The sequence below is a fragment of the Euprymna scolopes genome, chromosome 35 (genome assembly GCF_053919585.1).
Source record: "Euprymna scolopes isolate OS-2025 chromosome 35, ASM5391958v1, whole genome shotgun sequence".
Taxonomy (NCBI): domain Eukaryota; kingdom Metazoa; phylum Mollusca; class Cephalopoda; order Sepiida; family Sepiolidae; genus Euprymna; species Euprymna scolopes.
The window spans coordinates 71,741,678-71,759,696 of NC_136516.1; the positions used below are offsets into that span (position 1 = coordinate 71,741,678).

The window sequence follows — 18,019 nt, forward strand, 5'->3', positions numbered from 1 at the left end:
GTTTAACTCAAGATGAATGAAATTCATGCATGGAAACACAAGGAGACTTATTTTAAAGGCTTTATTGGGGAGAGAGATTCAGTCACATGGGGAGAGACTGAATTTTTTTTCTTTATAAAAGATAAGTTAAAATTAATTACTTACTTAATTTCTTTACATGATTAAAAATTGGTCGACGAAGAGATTTACTTAGATCTCTACATCGTATGGGTAGATCTTGTCTCTCAGCCTCCCCGACATAAACTGCTGAAAACTCTGTTCCAATCCTCAACGTGATCATTTCTTATGTAATCATCAGTACCTGCTTCTAGTGTGTCTTGTCTAGGGAGCTGATCTCTGAACCCTATTGCCTCACTCATTGAGTGCAGAGTCTATCTCCATTTGTCTCCAGCTTGTCCTGACATGCACTTAATGAAACACTTTCAAAATTCATACTAGTTGACATAATCTCTATCTGCTTGCATAGGGCCGCAGTATATAACATAAGTCTAAGACGTTCTAATTCCGTCAAGACACAAACCAAGGATTTGTGGCATAGCGAATAAAGTACTAAATAAAATTCAGTTCTAAGTGACACTCTTCTTGAAGTTGAAGGTTCAATGCTCAGTGAGAGCAATTACTTAAGACTTCTAGCCAGTTATGACGGAACATGAGAATGCTAACCCAGTGGATTAAATAAAGAGTTACATTCGAAATACCATGCAGATTCACAAGTTTAACAAAATATTATACTTGAAGAAGGTTGGATATGCATCGGCCAAAACATTGAGTTTTATATCTGTTTGCACTTATCAGTTTGCAATCCGTTTTGATGGTGTTGGTTTTTGCAGAGAGGTGTTGTCGTCCTCCCACATCACCGATTTAACCAGTCTTAACGTCATTTAACTTTGGTGATTTAACGAAAACCGGCATGTCAACGTGTAAAGTTCCTATTTACTTGCCTTTCCCAGGAGAGAAGAGTTAGACACAAGGTTGGTTTTTAATGTGGGTAAAATCCAGCTCCCTAAAAAGGAGCACTCTAGATTGGAACTAAAAATGAAAATTGCCTCAGTCTAGTAGGACTTTATCAGGTACTTCTATATTATACAAACGAAAAAAATATTGAATTTCAAGTGAAACCAATAATACCTACGTAATTGTCATGACTCAAATAGTAACATATCCAAAAATGATAAAAAATGATATGGTAAAAAAATAATTATTAATAAAAAAAGAAATTTGTGAAAGGAAGCAAAATCACTATATTAAGCTTAAAGAGATAAAGTGACAGGGGGAGATAATTAAGTTCTGTTGCTAACGTCACATGATGAACGCAATTCAAAATGTCGGACAAAATTTATTCCCCATATAAACTTTATCAAAAACAGTTTTTCATTATTATTTTTCTACATTATCGTTTTCTGTAATTTTTGGATATGTTACTATTTGCAATATGGCAATTACATATGTACCATTTGTTTTATATGAAATTCAATTTTTTCTGTTTGTATAATATAGAAGCACCCTTTTTCATGGCTCCAAGTAAAGTTATTTGTAATTCCAAAACCTATTTCATATTTAGGTGACTGAAATAGGATTCACTCTTACTGTGTAGCATACAATGAAAGTATGTATTAGAGTTTAAGAAAAATGTGATTTTAGATTTAATTTTTCAATATCTAAACACTTGAATTTAGGGAATAATGACACATGTAAAAATGGCACAAGTGGATAAGTAGGGAAAAATGGCACATGGGAAACATATAGATGAAAAGCTCACACTGAGTTTATCAAAATCTAGGATACGATACATAAAGGGAAAATATTTTAAAAATTGTCAAACTAAAAAGAAAAATTATCTCAACATAACATACATGATCACCCTCAGCTAAATCACCACCACAACCAAAAATTGAGTTTCTATATTTTTAGGCGATTACATGTGAGCGTGTAAAAAAAATGATGGGAAAACAATTATTTTAAAATTTAAGGGTGGAGAAGGATAATTTTCGCATGTAAATTTAACATAAAATTATAACTCATTTTCAGATCATTACCTGACCAGATGCGTTTTAAGGGCATATAGCTAGAAGTCTTAATTGTAAGTTGTTGACAAAGAGAATTATTTGTGCGTATGGGGGGGGGGGTTACCAAAAATCCTATAACTGACTCCAAGTCCAGGTGGAATCATTCCTTCCTACCCTCAAGTCTCTCTTAATCTTAGGTCCATGTGGCAACAGGAGGTACCACCACAAAAACCTTCCTTCCGACCACTAACTCTAAGTCGGGTGTTAACAGCCTTTAAACACCTGCAAAAAAATTAAACAAGAACACGGTTACATCTAAGATTTAACTATGTAGAGTCAACTAAAATGTTTATATGTTGTTCTAACGCTATCTGGTCAGAAAGTGGGTGATCATCTCCCACACTGGTAGAAACACATATGGGTTGGTGCATCTGCTACTAGTCTCTCGCTCCTGGACAAGGTTCAAAAAAGAGTTGCCAACCTGATAGGTCCTGAACTGTCATCGAAGCTTCAACCTCTGTCACATCGACAAAATGTTGCATCCCTCTGCCTGTTCTACAAGTATTTTAATGGTGGATGCTCTAACGAACGACAAGCCCTTGTACCCCCTCGATGTAAATACCCCCGACAAGCAGCAAAATCCCACCCCTACACAGTAGAGATCCCTACATGTAAGAAGGCCTTCTACTCTAATAGTTTCTTTCCCACAACTGCTAGACTCTGGAAATCCCTTCCGGATTCCTGCTTTCCCAATTGTACTGAAATGCAGAAATTTAAGTGTAATGTGAACAGACATCTTGCTGCTCAACTCTCTACATAGCATCTCTGCAACTTATGGCCCCGATAGTAGCCCTCTACATCAAAGTGGCGCTATGCCTCGTTTGGGGTGAAAATGTGAGTAATAAATAAAATAAATGTCCCCAATCGTGCAAAAATGTAATGCTCTACAAGTATTTTGTTTAATTTTCAATTTTTGAGAGATTATCAAGGTTCGACATGGCTGTAATGAAACCGCTATTTTTTCCGCTCTAACTCACACTTGATACTTTGTTTTTAAATAAATAAACGTTTTAAAATAAGTTCAAACACAACAAATATCCAGGTAGGTAGAAGAGTATCTTATCATGGTTTTGGTAACATTTATTTGTTGTATATTTATTTTTTCACACACACACACACACACACACCTTTGTTTTGTTAAAAGTACCTCAGTGAAAATTCATTGCCTTTCACATATGCTTGTAGTTGTTTGTTTCTATGTTTTTGCTTTGTGCCATTTTTTTTTTTTTTTTTTTTTTTTCCTATTTAGTCACCTGTGCCATTTTAGCTGTAACATTGTTATCTTGCACACTAAAAACTTACATGAGAAGTATTACAAAAGATCCCGGTGTCGTCGAATTTGAAAACGTTATGTAATCCTCCGTCTTTGGCGATTTCGGCCAGCGTATATGGAAATACATGAGCTGCAGCTGCAGAAGAAACGGCATCTCCACCTGATAATGGATATGATGTGTTACTGTTACTGTTGTTACTGTTGTTGTTGTTACCATTATTACAGTTATTATATTGTTTTTTAGTATTATTTTTATTTGATATGACGTTTTGTAAATTCGCTCTTGTCTTAAATTTATGAAACCAACCATGACTTGCCGAAAACTTTTCTCCGGCCGCGTCATCTCCGTACTTCTTTTTCAGATCTGTAAAGATGCTGATCGCTTTTTCCTGTATCATGATCTGAGTTGGAGGCACCCGGCGTTGATTTTCGTCCTGCAACCACACGCACAGAAGGTTTTCCATATCGTCGTGTAACCTCCCCCTTTTTTTACTAATGATGGTAGATCGCATGGGGACGGAACGTTTCACATAGTTCAATATGCGGGCTTTGTCTTTGAGGATTGTGCAAACTGTCGATGGGTTCAGGCCGTGGACGCGTGCCACTTTGGTCATCTTGTCGCCGCTTTCAACTTTCCTAATGATGTCCACCTTCGTCTCCATCGTGATGGCTCGTCTTTTCTTGACCACTCTGCGACCACTACCGGCGCCGATGTTAGCCACCGATTCAACATTATCGACAGCTGCGATAATGCAAGGGTCCACTTTACGCTCACAAAACGAAACAAAATTCTCTGCCGATGTTGTGGACATGGACACGGGGTCCATCATGTTTCTTTGTTTCCTTTTTTTTTTTTTTTTTTTTGTTCGTAAAAAAAAAAAAAAATAATTAATGACACGTTTTAATAGATAAATAATAATTAAATAAATTTAAACAAAACAATATGATCAAGGAAACAACTTATGGTCAGATATATTAATTACTATTTAGAAAAAGAATAGCGTAAATATTGCGTAGTAGTTGTTCATACAGGCAATGTACAGAAATTTGTAAGCCGAAAGTTCGTAAGTAGAGGGCACTCAGAACTCGGCAATATAGAAACCTTCGTGAAATGTTGAAAGATAACGTACTAAACTTAAAAAAAAAATAAGATAAATTCATAATTTTTATTATCTAGAATACAAATCTAGGTTAAAGACCAAAATAATTGATTTACGCCGTAAATTAAATTCGGCCAATTCAATAAGACCAGTAGCATTAGTAGTAGTATTCTTGTCCGAGAGCGGACTTACCGTTAATTCTCCATAAACACGTATTTTGCTGTCTGAGTGAGAAAGCTTTTCTCATTCTCATTTGTTATATAATTCCGTCTCTAGGCCCCCCCTCCCTATGCGCATATACACACACACACACACACACACACACACAGAGGAATTCCCTTGGTTTCCGCCTGGCTTTCGTATCTTGAAATTTTCGTATTCTCAAAGGTTTTACACGTTAATCGTCTAATCCGTTCAAAGCCTTATAAAAACATTCGGGTTTGTTTTACTGTACACATAGATTCGAAAAACTTGTCTCTTATTTTATTCTGGCTTTACCCTTATTATAAAATTTAATGAATGTTTGGGTTTGTATTACTGTACAGTGTACACATAGATTCGAAAAAGTTGTCATAAAACAAATACAGAGAACAAATAAATGTTATCAAAGGCAAGATAAGTTACTTTTCTACCTAACTGGATATGTTTTTAGTGTTTATATTTAATGTAACATATTTATTCAGCTCGAAAAACATACAGTGTTTACCGATGTATTGGAAAATTTAAAATGGCGCCCGGCCCGACTCTCTCTCTCTCTCTCTCTCTCTCTCTCTCTCTCTCTCTTGTGCGAGCCTTTTCTAGTCTCACACAAAAACACGCATTCACATCTCAAGCTATATTACTTGTCATATACATACGCGCACACAAACATACGTGCACATGTACACACAAGTAGATATATTCACGTTCGCGTACATACACTCACTTCACGTGTATACACACACGCTAACATACACACATGTACGCGCACACGTACGCACACATGGGCAACGTCACTTCTCCTTCAAAGGAAATCCACACATGCGAAAAAGACCACCGGAAACAACTATAAAAGCAAGAGCAATAAATTGCTTCCTCCTTTTCCAACTCGCCTTCCGAGCTGAGTGGTCTACGGACCAGCCGCCTCTGTTTCGGCAGGCACGCGCCCGCGTGCCTCACGCCACCTGCTACTATATGTGGGGCAAAGAGCTAACAAACAGTACGTACACTTTATACGCTTTCTATCTCCATAACCTGGATTAACTTTTTCTTTCTCTCTATCTACAACTTGTGCCTGAGAATACCTCCGTGTAGCTGACTGCTAACATGGCGCACAGCTTAACTGATGCAATCCTCTCTCTCTTTCTACGTGCCGGGCGGCCATTTCTCGTTCCACTACATTACTCACTTCTCTTCCCACGCGCGAACAAACGATAGTGACCCGAACGTGAGATGAACGCAAATTTTCTTTTTTTCTTCTATACTACAAGTCCCGCAACAAACGATGGTGACACCCGCGCGGATATGAACGCATGTTATACCTAAAACATTCATTTTTCAATAGGAAATAAATGACACGTTTATTTTATCCAGCAATTGAGTTTTTGTTTCCTTCATTCCATTCGTTTCATTATTTTCTTTTGTAACAGGATTAGGATATATATATCCTAGTCCTCTACACTCTCTCTCTGAGACGGTAAGTTTGGTGAAAGGAGTTATAAATAAAAAAAAAACAGTCAAAATACTGTTAAAAACCTGCCGAATATATATCAGCCTATGTCACGGTAACATATATTGAGCGAGTTTCTAACATTATTTTGTCTGTTTTTTTTATTTATAACTCATTTTCCCAAACTTACCGCTTCAAAGAGAGAGTCGGGCGCCATTTTAAATTTTCCAATACATCGGTTAAATACTATGTTTTTCGAGCTGAATAAACATGTTACATTAAATATAAACACTAAAAACATATCCAGTTAGTTAAATAAGTAACTTATCTTGCCTTTGATGACATTTATTTGTTCTATATTTATTTGTTCTATATTTGTTTTGTGACAACTTTTTCATTCATTAAATTTTATAATAAGGGTAAAGCCAGAATAAAATAAGAGCTAAAATAGTACATAATCGAACCGACGTAAAGGTATTAATGGTTAGGTTAACCGTTAATACCTTTACTTTTTATTTATTTTGGTGATTTAGAAACATAAGCGACTTTAAATACAACAGGTGTCGGTGAAAACCTATCCTCTATGTGAAAATGTTCCGATTACCAAACCGGACTTCCTGTTTTACTTTCTTTAAAATATATTTGCAAAAATAAAGGCAGGTGTGTATTTTAGGTTGCAACATGTCCTCTAACCCTTATACATCCAAAAGGAAAAGATGTTACTGATACCGTCTTAACAAACGTAAATTATTTTGATTTTAATCGCAACAAACAAAATATTATTTTTTTTCTAAATCATGTTAAGAAATATTAAACAATAAATGTATTGATTTAAAAAAAAAAAGTCTTTTATTTCTTAAATTAAAAAAAAAGTTACATTTCTTCGACAATATTAATATTTATTTTGATGGGGAAAAAAACTAAAAATGAATTAAATGTTTTAAAAATGCGAATAAAGAAAAGATAAAAAGAACAGAATTGTTGGAACACTTCCTGTGATTGTCTCCCCCTTATTGTAAAAATCCCACAATCCCTTTTTTGCCCCATAATAAATTTTCTTCTCTCCATCCGTCCACAAGTGTTTATATTTCCTCCTTTGAATCTTAACCCATTTCCTATCTTTATTCCACCTAAAATGCACCACTCAACAGGTTATGGACCCAGGAATGATAATGGAAACTGATGGAGCAGGTTACTATTCGCCAGGGACGAAACCAAATATGAAATTTGAGAAATTAATTTCTTAGGCCATCTACGCCTGCTCGGCCTAAAAGATGCCATTTTAGGTGTAAATCCCGTTAGAGACGGACACGATGATGAGAGAAACGAAGAAGCCTATGCAGAGCTTATACAGTTCCTGGATGATAAAAGCCTATCTCTGATAATGAGAGAAGCCGCCGATAATGGAAGAAAAGCCCTAGGAATATTACGTGAACACTACATGGGGAAAGGAAAACCGAGAGTTATTTCTTTATATACCCAACTGACATCCCTTAAAAAGCAAACAGACGAAAACATTACGGACTAGATTATAAGAACAGAAACCATTTTAACAGCTCTCACAAATGCTGGACAAACAGTAGATGACTGACACCTTAATCATTGCAAGAATATTAAAAGGATTACCCAGCCAGTTCGACCCTTTTTCTATCTATGTAACCCACAGCAACAAAGAACTGACGTTCTTTATATTTAAAACTGAGCTTCACAGCTTCAAAGAAATGCTAAGCACAGAGATCAGTCTAGCAGTGACGACGTCATGAAACTGACATCTTCTTTTTCAAGAACCACTATGAGAAATGATAGTTGTGACAAGCGAAACAAGTGAGACGCTTCGTGTTTTACACGCATTGGGAAGGGACATATATACAAAGAGTGCCCCGATAGCAACAGGCGAAAACAGTGGTGTAACTACTGTATAAGCACTACTCATAAGAGAGCGTCCTGTCGCTATAAATGCAGAGATACTATGAAAAAGGTAGCAGACACAGAAGAAAACACATTCGCGTTCAAAATGGAAGACTACTACAGACAAGAGGCGATATCACCATGGGCTTACTAGTCGATGCGGGAACAACTTCTCACATCATTAGAAATGAAAAGAAATTAAAAAACTTTAACGCTACGTTCCAACCAGAGAACCATTACATGAAATTAGCGGATGGAACGAAAGCCAGCAGTATAACATTAAAAAGAGGAGATGCCGAAATACGTTTACTAGACGAAAATGGAGACAGCGTCACAGTAACCCTGAAAATGGCGTTACTGATACCCACCTATCCGCAAGATATTTGCTCTGTGAAAACCACCACTAAAAATGGAGCACCGGTCATCTTCAAAGAAAACGAAGACGAACTAATGCACAAAAATTGAACCAAATTTAAAATATATGTACACAAAAGATTATATTATCTAATGAGTGTAGAGGATGAAAGTGATGAAGACAGCTGCCATCAATGTTACAGCGTCCACACCTAGCACAGAATACTCGGCCACTGTAACTACGACAACGTAGCAAAACTATCCGCTGTAGTCAAGAGAATCAAAATAAAAAATAAAAACTCCAGCAACAGAACCTGTGACATCTACCTTCAAGGGAAATTCACCCAAAGCAGAAATAAACAACATGATGAATGGGCAACCGGTATACTACACTTAGTACATTCAGACATAGCCGGCCTAACAGACCCGGCAGATTTAAGCTGGAACCGCTATGCTGTCTCGTTCACCGATGATTTTTCCAGCGCTGTATTCATATATTTCATTAAGAATAAAGGCGACACTGCACTCGCTGCCGAGAGATCCATCGCAGACATTTCCCCCTACGGCAAAATAAAAATATTAAGATCGGACAATGGCTCGGACTTCCAGAAGCTACTCTGCAAAAATAAAATAAAACATGAAACTTTGGCGCCTTACTCACCTCATCAGAATGGAACAGCCGAAAGAAATTGGTGAACATTGTTTGAAATGGCAAGATGTATGATCGTAGAAAGCGGCTTGCCCAAAACTTTATGGACTTACACTGTTATGACATCCGCAGTTATACGAAACAGGTGCTTCAATAACTGCTTAAAACAGACTCCTTATTATGAGATAACCGGCAGAAAACCCGACCTCTCAAAAATGCACATTTTCGGCTTGGTGTGCTATGCTTACTCTAACACAAAAGGAAGAAAACTTAACCCAAAATGCCAGAGAGGAATATTTATCGGATATGACAAAAACAGCCTAGCATACCTAATATACTACCCAGAAAACGGAAAAGTGTATAAACACAGACAAGTAAAATTTATCAACAGCACTAGTGAACAACACACTGAAATCTCCCCACCAAATGATGACGATGGGGACTTTCCCGAGAGACGTTTGACAGAAAACTCAAAACAATCTAGTGTTGATGAACCACCCAATGCCATGGAAGATGATATCCATACACGCAGATACCCTGAGCGGAAACACAAGGTACACATCTACTTAAAGGACTATGTAACAACAGTTCAAAAGGAGAGCGGTCACACACTAATCAACGTCGATTACTGCTACAAAGCCGCACGTGGTGTACCACGCACATATAAAGAAGCTACAACCTCCCCAGCGGCACACCACTGGATCAAAGCAATGCAGGAGGAAATCAATTATCTAAAGGAAAATGACGTGCATGAACTAATATCTTTACCTAAAGGTAAGACAGTAATCAGTGGCAGATGGGTATACAAAATAAAAGAAAACCCTGACGAAACTCCAAAATACAAAGCATATAGACATAAAATACCACTTCATCAGTGACGCCCTAAATAACGGCGACATAAAAATTATCTATTGCCCAACAAATTACATGCTAGCGGACATTTTAACGAAACCCCCAACTAGAGCAAAATTAGATAGATTTAAAGAATTTCTTTTTGGACTTTAAATACAATGCTCTTATATAATATACACAATAACATTCTAAGAGCAAGCGGGGTGTGTTGGAATTCTTCCTGTGATTGTCTCCCCTTTATTGTAAAAATCCCACAATCCCTTTTTTGCATCATAATAAATTTTCTTCTCTCCATCCGTCCACACGTGTTTATATTTCCTCCTTTGAATCTTAACCTACTTCCTATCTTAATTCCACCTAAAATGCACCGCTCAACAAGAATAAAAACAAATTAAATTGAATTTTTTGTTTCTTAAAAATGAAATCGGAAAACAAAAAAAATACAAAATCATATGAAATTGAAATTCTTTTTTAAAACAAAAGGGAAAAAAATGATAAAACTATTGAAAATTAAAAAAAAGAAACTTTTGCAAGTGTTTTACAAACAAATACAGATTCGTTATCAATTTAACCACGCGTTGATATATAAAAGAAAATGAAACTAGACAGTGTCAGTAACATTTTTCCCTTTTGTACGTGCAAAAGTAATAAGCTATTTTGCAACCTAAAGTGCACATCTGCCAAAATAAAAAAAATAAAAACCTGTTCAAAAGTTCCACATTTTCTTTCATGTGAATTTGCTTATTTATTTTAAACTAAAGTAGGAAGTCTGGTTTGGTAATCGGAACATTTTCACATCGAGGTTAAATTTTTTACCTGGTACTGATACAGTCGCACCTTAAAGTCGCTTATTGTCGGATTATCTTACCTACTAATAAGGAGGGGGGCATTAAGGCTTGCAACGAAATGATATCGTTGCTGACTGTTAGAAATTTGACACTTTCATAATGCCTCCCATTGTTTTTCCTTTGGACCAATCAGATCGGTCGATTGTATTTACTGCGTAGCGTTTCGCTTTCGTGATTTTTTTGTATTGCGTTTGCAATGCATGCCTTTCTTTTCAGCTTCATCAGCAAGCCGTATAAGATGGATGTTTGAAACTCACCCTCCGCATGAGGAACAATGGAGCCTCCAACTTTCGTCTGTTTAAGACTTTTCATTTCAAGCTTAAATAATTAGGCACATTATTATGTAAGTCCACTAGAGACTTCCTTTTTGGTCTTAATTGCTGACCTGACATGAACATTTTTCATAAACTTCTGCACTATCCTCTCTGTGCGAGTCTAACACTGAAAGATCCTTTGCCAACGTTCTGCAAGCTGAACTCATATTTTGAGGAATTACATCATCCCAACTCAGTTTTTGTTGCCACAATTCCCTTATCAACAGATGACTTCACACTGTATTAGGCAAATAAAGAGACAAAGGATTAAATGCCTTAGAAGTCTCAGACAATATTTTTCTTTTAGTTGAAGCCTCCATATTGCACGAATGTGGGAGGACCTTTATGAAATCTTCAACAAGTTCATACAAATATCCTAACACCTTTTACCAACCAAAGTCGAATCCTGATAATGTTTCATCTACCTTCATTTTCCTTTGAAGCTTTATAGAATTGGAATTGCAAGAATGCAAATTAAAATTCCCTTTCTGTAGATACTCTTACAGATGTATAGATAAAGCTTCAGCATTATTACCGGTTTTTACAAGGTTATCTACATGAAAATCATATCGGTTTATTCTGAATCAGATCATCAGTTCTAACATGTCTGCCATAAGATTAACTCCAGGATATTTAACCCTTCATTTAATGAAACTGAGGCTTTATTTTTATATGACAGTTAAAGACATAGTAGTTCGATCTGTCAGATTTAGTACTGGCCTATGAGGAATCCAGATATAGTCTCCAAATTGTACAAGGGACACAATTATTTCTAATACCCTCATATTCTTATTGTTCAAAAAAAAAAAAGACTTATTGTAGATAGTGTGGCCACTATCTACAAGTTTTTGAACAACAAGAAAAGTTTTTCTTCTCCAGGTCCTTAGTCACTTCCTTCAGGATCCTGAGAGCTGTATTGTGGCTCGAAGGTACTGATTTAATTTCATCTTCATACCACTGAAGTTTCATAAGATAGCGACCATCATTGAACATAATGGAATCTCTGAACTGCTTTACCTTCTCTTCATCCAAGTGTTCTCTGAATTCTACTCTTCATCTGAACCTTCTGAACCTTCTCTTCATCTGAACCTTCTGAATCTTCTCTTCATCTGAACCTTCTCTTCATCTGAACTTTCTCTTCATCTGAACCTTCTTCCATCTGAACCTTCTCTTCATCTGAACCTTCTCTTCATCTAAGTGTTCTCTTCATCCAAGTGTTCTCTGAACTGCTTTACCTTCTCTTCATTCAAGTGTTCGACAGTAGACAATCCAATGGATTCGAGGTTGTATATGTTCTCTAATTCCCCACTCCCCTGAACATTACTCTCAAATCAATTTTTCAGAGGGGTCGGGTAGCATTTCTCTGGGTGAATCATGTAGTTGACTCTGGAAAATGGAAGCAGCAACATAATTAACTTGTGATGCTTTTCACTTCTCAATTTGGTTTTTATACCCCGACTTTTTAAACACCCGACTAGCTGAAACCACCGTCAATAATTTTCCCCACCCCCTATCTGTGCCTAAATCAAAACGTAGATACCATGAACAAAGCTTCTTTCTTAGAACTGCACGCCTGTGGAACTCTGTTCCGCTTGCCTGTTTCCCTCCCGACTTCAACCTGGATGTCTTCAAGTCCAACACAAACAAATTCCTGATGAACCGTCCCTCCCCCTAAGTAATGACACCCTACCAATTCTCCAATACTATTGTTAAAATAGCCAAATAGATCCTTTGACTGCCGGTGTCCAACAGGCAGTTCATTTGCACTTTTTTATCTTCTTTCTCTACTATTATTCCACTTATAGAAGACAGGAAAGCATAATCATAATCTTTTGTGTTGTGTTGTGGAACAACAGTGAAAATAAGAACAATCAAGCCGAGGTTCGGTTTAGGAACAAGTGTATTAACACTAATGTTCAAAGATAGGAAAGCGTGTATATCTGCTGGGCACTCGGCTAGCAGTTGAAGTGCAGTCACATCTCTCTCACCAGTGTTGGAATTACTAGTGCTATTTATAGTGCTAATCAGTGTAAATTCCTCTGTCCAAGGAAGGCCGGTATAACACCCCCTCCCATTTGAAAATATCATATCTGGGATTAATAACGTTTTTGTTTTGGGCTCACCCTAATCAATTCTGTTGATTTCCGTTTTCTGTTTGATCTTCTGTTCTCCGGAGCTGTCTTTGGTATGGGCACCTGAAAAGTATCAAACACTGCGTCCATGATGTCACCTCACTGTTCGAGTATCTTTTCCGAATTTGGTTAGTGTGACGTTTGTGCACGAAGTCTCGTCCCTTAATTATGTAGACCATGTTGCCTATTTGTTTCTCAACAATGCCGGACTCCCAGAAAGTCTTATTATTTTTGTGAATCTTGTAGAAGACTCTTTCGCCAACTTCATACCGTTTTTTTGTTATCAGTTTTTTGAGGTTTGGCCTATCCTGGTTTGGTAACAACTTGTGAAAAATCGATCTAACCTTGCGTCTGAACATAACCTCAGCAGGTGTCTTCGACATTTTGATGTTTGCATTCGAAGTGACTTTGTAGACTTATAAAAACTGTTAGATTGACTTATCTGTCGGCGACCCACTAGCTTTTTTCAGAGCTCTCTTTAATGTGTCAATGAATTTCTCTGCTTGGGTGGTATGGTGGAATGGTTATATGCTCGATTAGATGATCCTCGCAAAAATGTTTAAATTCGGCAAACGTAAATTGCGTTCTATTGTCTGTAACAATGCAGTCCAAACCTAGCAAATAATTTGTACAGGAAGTTGATAGTTACCTTGGATGTGGGATTCTTACATTTTAATACTTCCAGCCATTTAGATAGGCTGTCTACAACAATGAGATAGTAGAGCCCATCTAGTGATCCTGCAAAATCTAAATGAATCCTAGACCAAGGTCGGTCCAGTTTTGCCCACGATCCGAATTGAGTCGGAAGAGCTTTCATAGCTAATGCGCATCCTCTACACTCCCTGATTTTTCCTTCTATATCCTTATTCATGTTTGGCCAATAAACGAAAGAGTGCATAAGGCTTTTCATTCTTAATATACCTGGATTCCCTACATGGAATTTCTTAAGCATTCTTTTCTGTAATGTTGCAGAAATTACGACCCTGTTGCTATATAACAGGACGTTATCGCAAATTGAATAAATTTCTTCATCAAGTTAGTTATTGTTTATCCTTTCTTTCATGCATATAATATATTCGTCCACCTCTGCCTTATTCTTAATCTCATCAAACATTACTGGAAGTTCTCTTATTGTGTCACATAACATATCTTTTACTTCAACTTCCACTTGAATGGCTGCTATTACCATATCCTCCAATGGTTTTGTCTGCTTAGGTATTAACCTTGATAACCCGTCTGCATGACCAAATTTTTCAGATGGCACACACTCCATTTGAAAATTGTAATTCAGAAGTATGGCACCCCATCTTTTGAGTCTATTCGCCATATGTTGTGGTAGTCCCTTTTTCGATCCGAAAATCGTTAATAATGGTTTGTGGTCTGTTTGTAACAGAAATTGCCTACCGTGCAGGAAATGATGAAATTTCTTTACCACAAATATAATGCTTAGCGCCTCTTTTTCAGTTCATTTAAAGGCGACCTTGCTTTATGCATATTTGGTACAAATACATTGTAGTAATTTGTCAAACCTAAGAAACTTTGTAAAGACGCAATATTTTCTGGAGCAGGCATATTCTTTATTGCACTTAATCTATCTGGATCAGTCCTTCTTCCATGTTTATCAATGATTTGCCCCAAGTATTTTATTTTCTCCATGAAAAATGTACATTTTTCCTGTTTTACTTTAAATCCATAATCCTGGATCCTTTGGTTTACATGAGCTTTGTGTTGTTCTTTGCTAGCGCTTTTCATTAACACATCGTTCAGGTACCCTACTGTGAAATCCAACCCATTTAGCATAATGTCCATAATTTGCTGAAAAATCGTAGGGACAACTTTGACTCCAAAAGGAAGTCTGTTAAACTTGTACAATCTCTTATGGGTATTAATACATAGCAGCTTTGAACACTCCTCATCGATTGGAACTTGTAAGTACGTGTCACTGAGGTCGATTTTAAAAAAATATTTCCCTCCACTCAGTTTCGCAAATATCTCATCAGGGTTCGGAAGAGGATAATGGTGATCTTGTAATGCCCTGTTTAAACCTGTCGCGAAGTTAGCGCAAACTCGAATCTCCTTACTCTTCTTTTTGATGTAAACCGTTGGTGCAGCCCACTCACTGTGATCAATTTTTCCGATGACACCCATGTTTTCAAGTCTTTCTAATTCACCGTCTATCTGTTCTATAGCGGCGTATGGAACATTTCTTTTTTTTCTGAACACTGGCTGTTCACTTACTTTTACGTCAAATTTTGCTACCGCTTTTGTACACCTTCCTGAAAATACGTTTGGGAAATTCTCTTTTAACTCCCTCTTAAGTTTTTCTGCCTCCACATTCGAATCCTCAACCTTTTGGCAAAATGAGCTAAAAGGCAGATCCCATAGTCTAAACTTTTCAAACAAATCAGTTCTAAAGAGGTTGTTTGATTTTCGCATGACAAAAATTCTTGCTTTTTCAGCCCTGTTCTGGAAAAAAATATTCATCAATAATTCTCCTTCAAAGGTAAATTTTTCGTCACTGACGCTTCTCCCCGTTTTATGTGATTTAATCATAGTGGGTCTCCCAAGCCTCTTCCATGTCTGTACATTAATAATGGAAATGTCAGACCCACTATCAAGCTGTAGCCTTACTTTCTTTTTAAACATTTTGACCTGTACATATTTCCAGACATTTTGTTTCTCAGGTTCAATTTTCATAAGTTTAATAGATGTCTTTCTACCAGATTTTTTTCTATAATGAGATGCTTTATGCACTTTCTGGTGGCAGTTGTCACATTGTTTGAATTTGTAGGGATATTCATTGTACCAATGTTTATTTCCACACCTCCAACATGGTCCAGGTGGATTTTTTCCCTGTTTCTTTTCTGGTTATTTTTTTAAGTCAAATTTTTCTTTTGATGGATCTTTTTAATATGTGATAGTCCGCTTTCCTCTATGTCATGACTGTCTTGTTTCAATGCAATAAACCGTTCAGAGTTTCTGCCAAGTTTTGTAGTTTTAAATTCGGTTTGTTTTCGACTTTATTTAAAACACGATCCCTGATTTCAGCATCTTTATTTAAGACCAGCCCTTGCACAAATATTAAACATTTAAAATTATCTGATGATAATTCCTTCAGTTTAAAATCGTCGCAATGCTTGTTTACTATACTTGCATAAGTAGTGTAGTCGTTTTCCTCTCTTCTAGTAACATTCATACATTTATATCGCCTATGGAAAAGAGACGTTTTTGCAGAAAACAGTTCTGTAAGTAGCATAACTGTTTCTTGGAAGTTCAACTCACTGGTCTTTTTTGGGAGAATAAAATTCACAAACTTTGTATGCTCAGCTGTTCCCAATTTCCTTAGCAAAAGCCTAACTTTTTTCACGTCTGACCAGGTACCACAATCCGATATAAAAATATCCATATATCGGCTATAGTACTGGACGAAAGTGACATCGTCTTCTGGATTATAATTAACATTTTCAATAGCGGCCCACACAGCTGTTTGAGAAAATGCATTATGATTATCGTCCGCTTTAGTTAACTGTGTCGCCTCCAGAATTTTTCGTTGTTCTTCCTGTGTTTTCATCAATATTTCCTCAAAGCGTTTCTGTTGTTGGAGCATTTTTTCTTTAAATGCTTGTTTAAATCTCTCTTCTCTTTCTACTTGTTGTTGAATTTGCTGCTTTTGCAATGCGAGATTTTGCTCTGCCTGGAATTGGAACAATTCCAATAGTGAATCTTTGAATTTCGCATCTATCATACGAATTCAGTTTACAATTTATGCTTGTATTAAAGAAATATTCCTTAGTAAAAAAAAACAAAAAACAAGTTTTCTTTCCCAATTCTTTTGTTTGGAGAACAACAGTTTAGCAATCCTTTTGTAACTTAATTTGTTGAACGCTATATTTCTAGTCTTACTAGAAACAATCCAGCGAAATAACATTTGTTTAACATTTTTTTATTTGCACGCGTTTTTACGTAGCAAAAATAAAATCTGTCGTTTTAAATATCTGATGAATTCGTATGGGAAACTTTTAGTTTGTTTTTTTTCTTTTTTTTTACCCTCTTTGCCTTTTGCAAAAAATGACTTGATTCTTTACATGTTTGCTAAGCATAAATGACGTACGCAAATAATTATTTTTCATGGTCTGTCTCTTTTTCTCTTGACAAAGTCAAGCGTGTTTTTTTTGAGTTTTTTTTTTTCAAATCCCAGATGTTTACACAGTATTTGCTAGTTGGTTTTGGACATTTAACTTTGCAGAAGAAAATTCTTACCGTAATAAAAATGGGTTCTTATGAAGAAAAAATGAATCCTTTTTCCCTTTCTAAAACACTTGATAAGTGTGTTCAATTATTAAATAATTGACAACATTCGCGTTTTTCACTGTAGATTTTGGTAGCAATTTTTTTCCCGTTGTCAAATTACTATTGTAGTAATTAATTCGCTGTTAATCCTTGCGTATCCAAATATCTGTTGAAATGACGAAGGTGTTCTGCCGTAAAGATTTTACAAATTTTATTCCAATCACTTTTGGTGATTCTCTGCAGTGACGGTCGTTTCGATTCTTTGTTGCCAATCTGTTGTGTCGTGGAACAACAGTGAAAATAAGAACAATCAAGTCGAGATTCGGTTAAGGAACAAATGTATTAACAATAATGTACAATAGGAAAGCGTGTATATCTGCTGAGCACTCAGCTAGCAGTTGAAGTGTAGTCGCATCTCTCTCACCGATGTTGGAATTAGTAGCACTATTTATAGTGCTAATTGGTGTAAATTCCTTTGTTCAAGGAAGGCCGGTATAACATTTTGTAAGCAGACAGGTATAAACCTGCATGCTACTTGTGATGCCGTTATGTGTCCTTTAGAGTTGCAGTTATGACAAGAATTTT

General features: G+C 36.4%; 2 protein-coding genes across 3 annotated transcripts in view; one reads left to right on the forward strand and one right to left on the reverse strand.

The window, feature by feature from the left end:
- The window catches only part of LOC145259918 (aspartyl aminopeptidase-like), a 114,836-nt gene extending 110,113 nt beyond the window's left edge, over nucleotides 1-4,723 (reverse strand). Inside the window, exons 1-2 of one of the 2 annotated variants that reach the window (XM_080117873.1) lie at nucleotides 4,632-4,723; nucleotides 3,369-3,499 (exon numbers count right to left, since the gene is read on the reverse strand). In XM_080117873.1, the coding sequence (XP_079973999.1) occupies nucleotides 3,369-3,499; nucleotides 4,632-4,692 (192 nt within the window). In that variant the 5' untranslated portion in view covers nucleotides 4,693-4,723. Of the gene's footprint in view, nucleotides 1-3,368; nucleotides 4,189-4,631 lie in introns of those variants that run through there. The other variant, XM_080117872.1, reaches the window with a different exon arrangement.
- A 4,490-nt stretch (nucleotides 4,724-9,213) lies between these two features.
- LOC145259658 (uncharacterized) lies at nucleotides 9,214-9,876 on the forward strand. Its single transcript, XM_080117315.1, has one exon. The coding sequence runs from the start codon at nucleotides 9,214-9,216 to the stop codon at nucleotides 9,874-9,876; it is 663 nt and encodes a 220-aa protein (XP_079973441.1).
- The last annotated feature ends 8,143 nt before the right edge of the window (nucleotides 9,877-18,019 follow it).

What these genes read in the sequence shown, in the direction of transcription:
- LOC145259658 (XM_080117315.1), top strand. Translation starts at nt 9,214, where the DNA reads ATGCACATTTTCGGCTTGGTGTGCTATGCTTACTCTAACACAAAAGGA.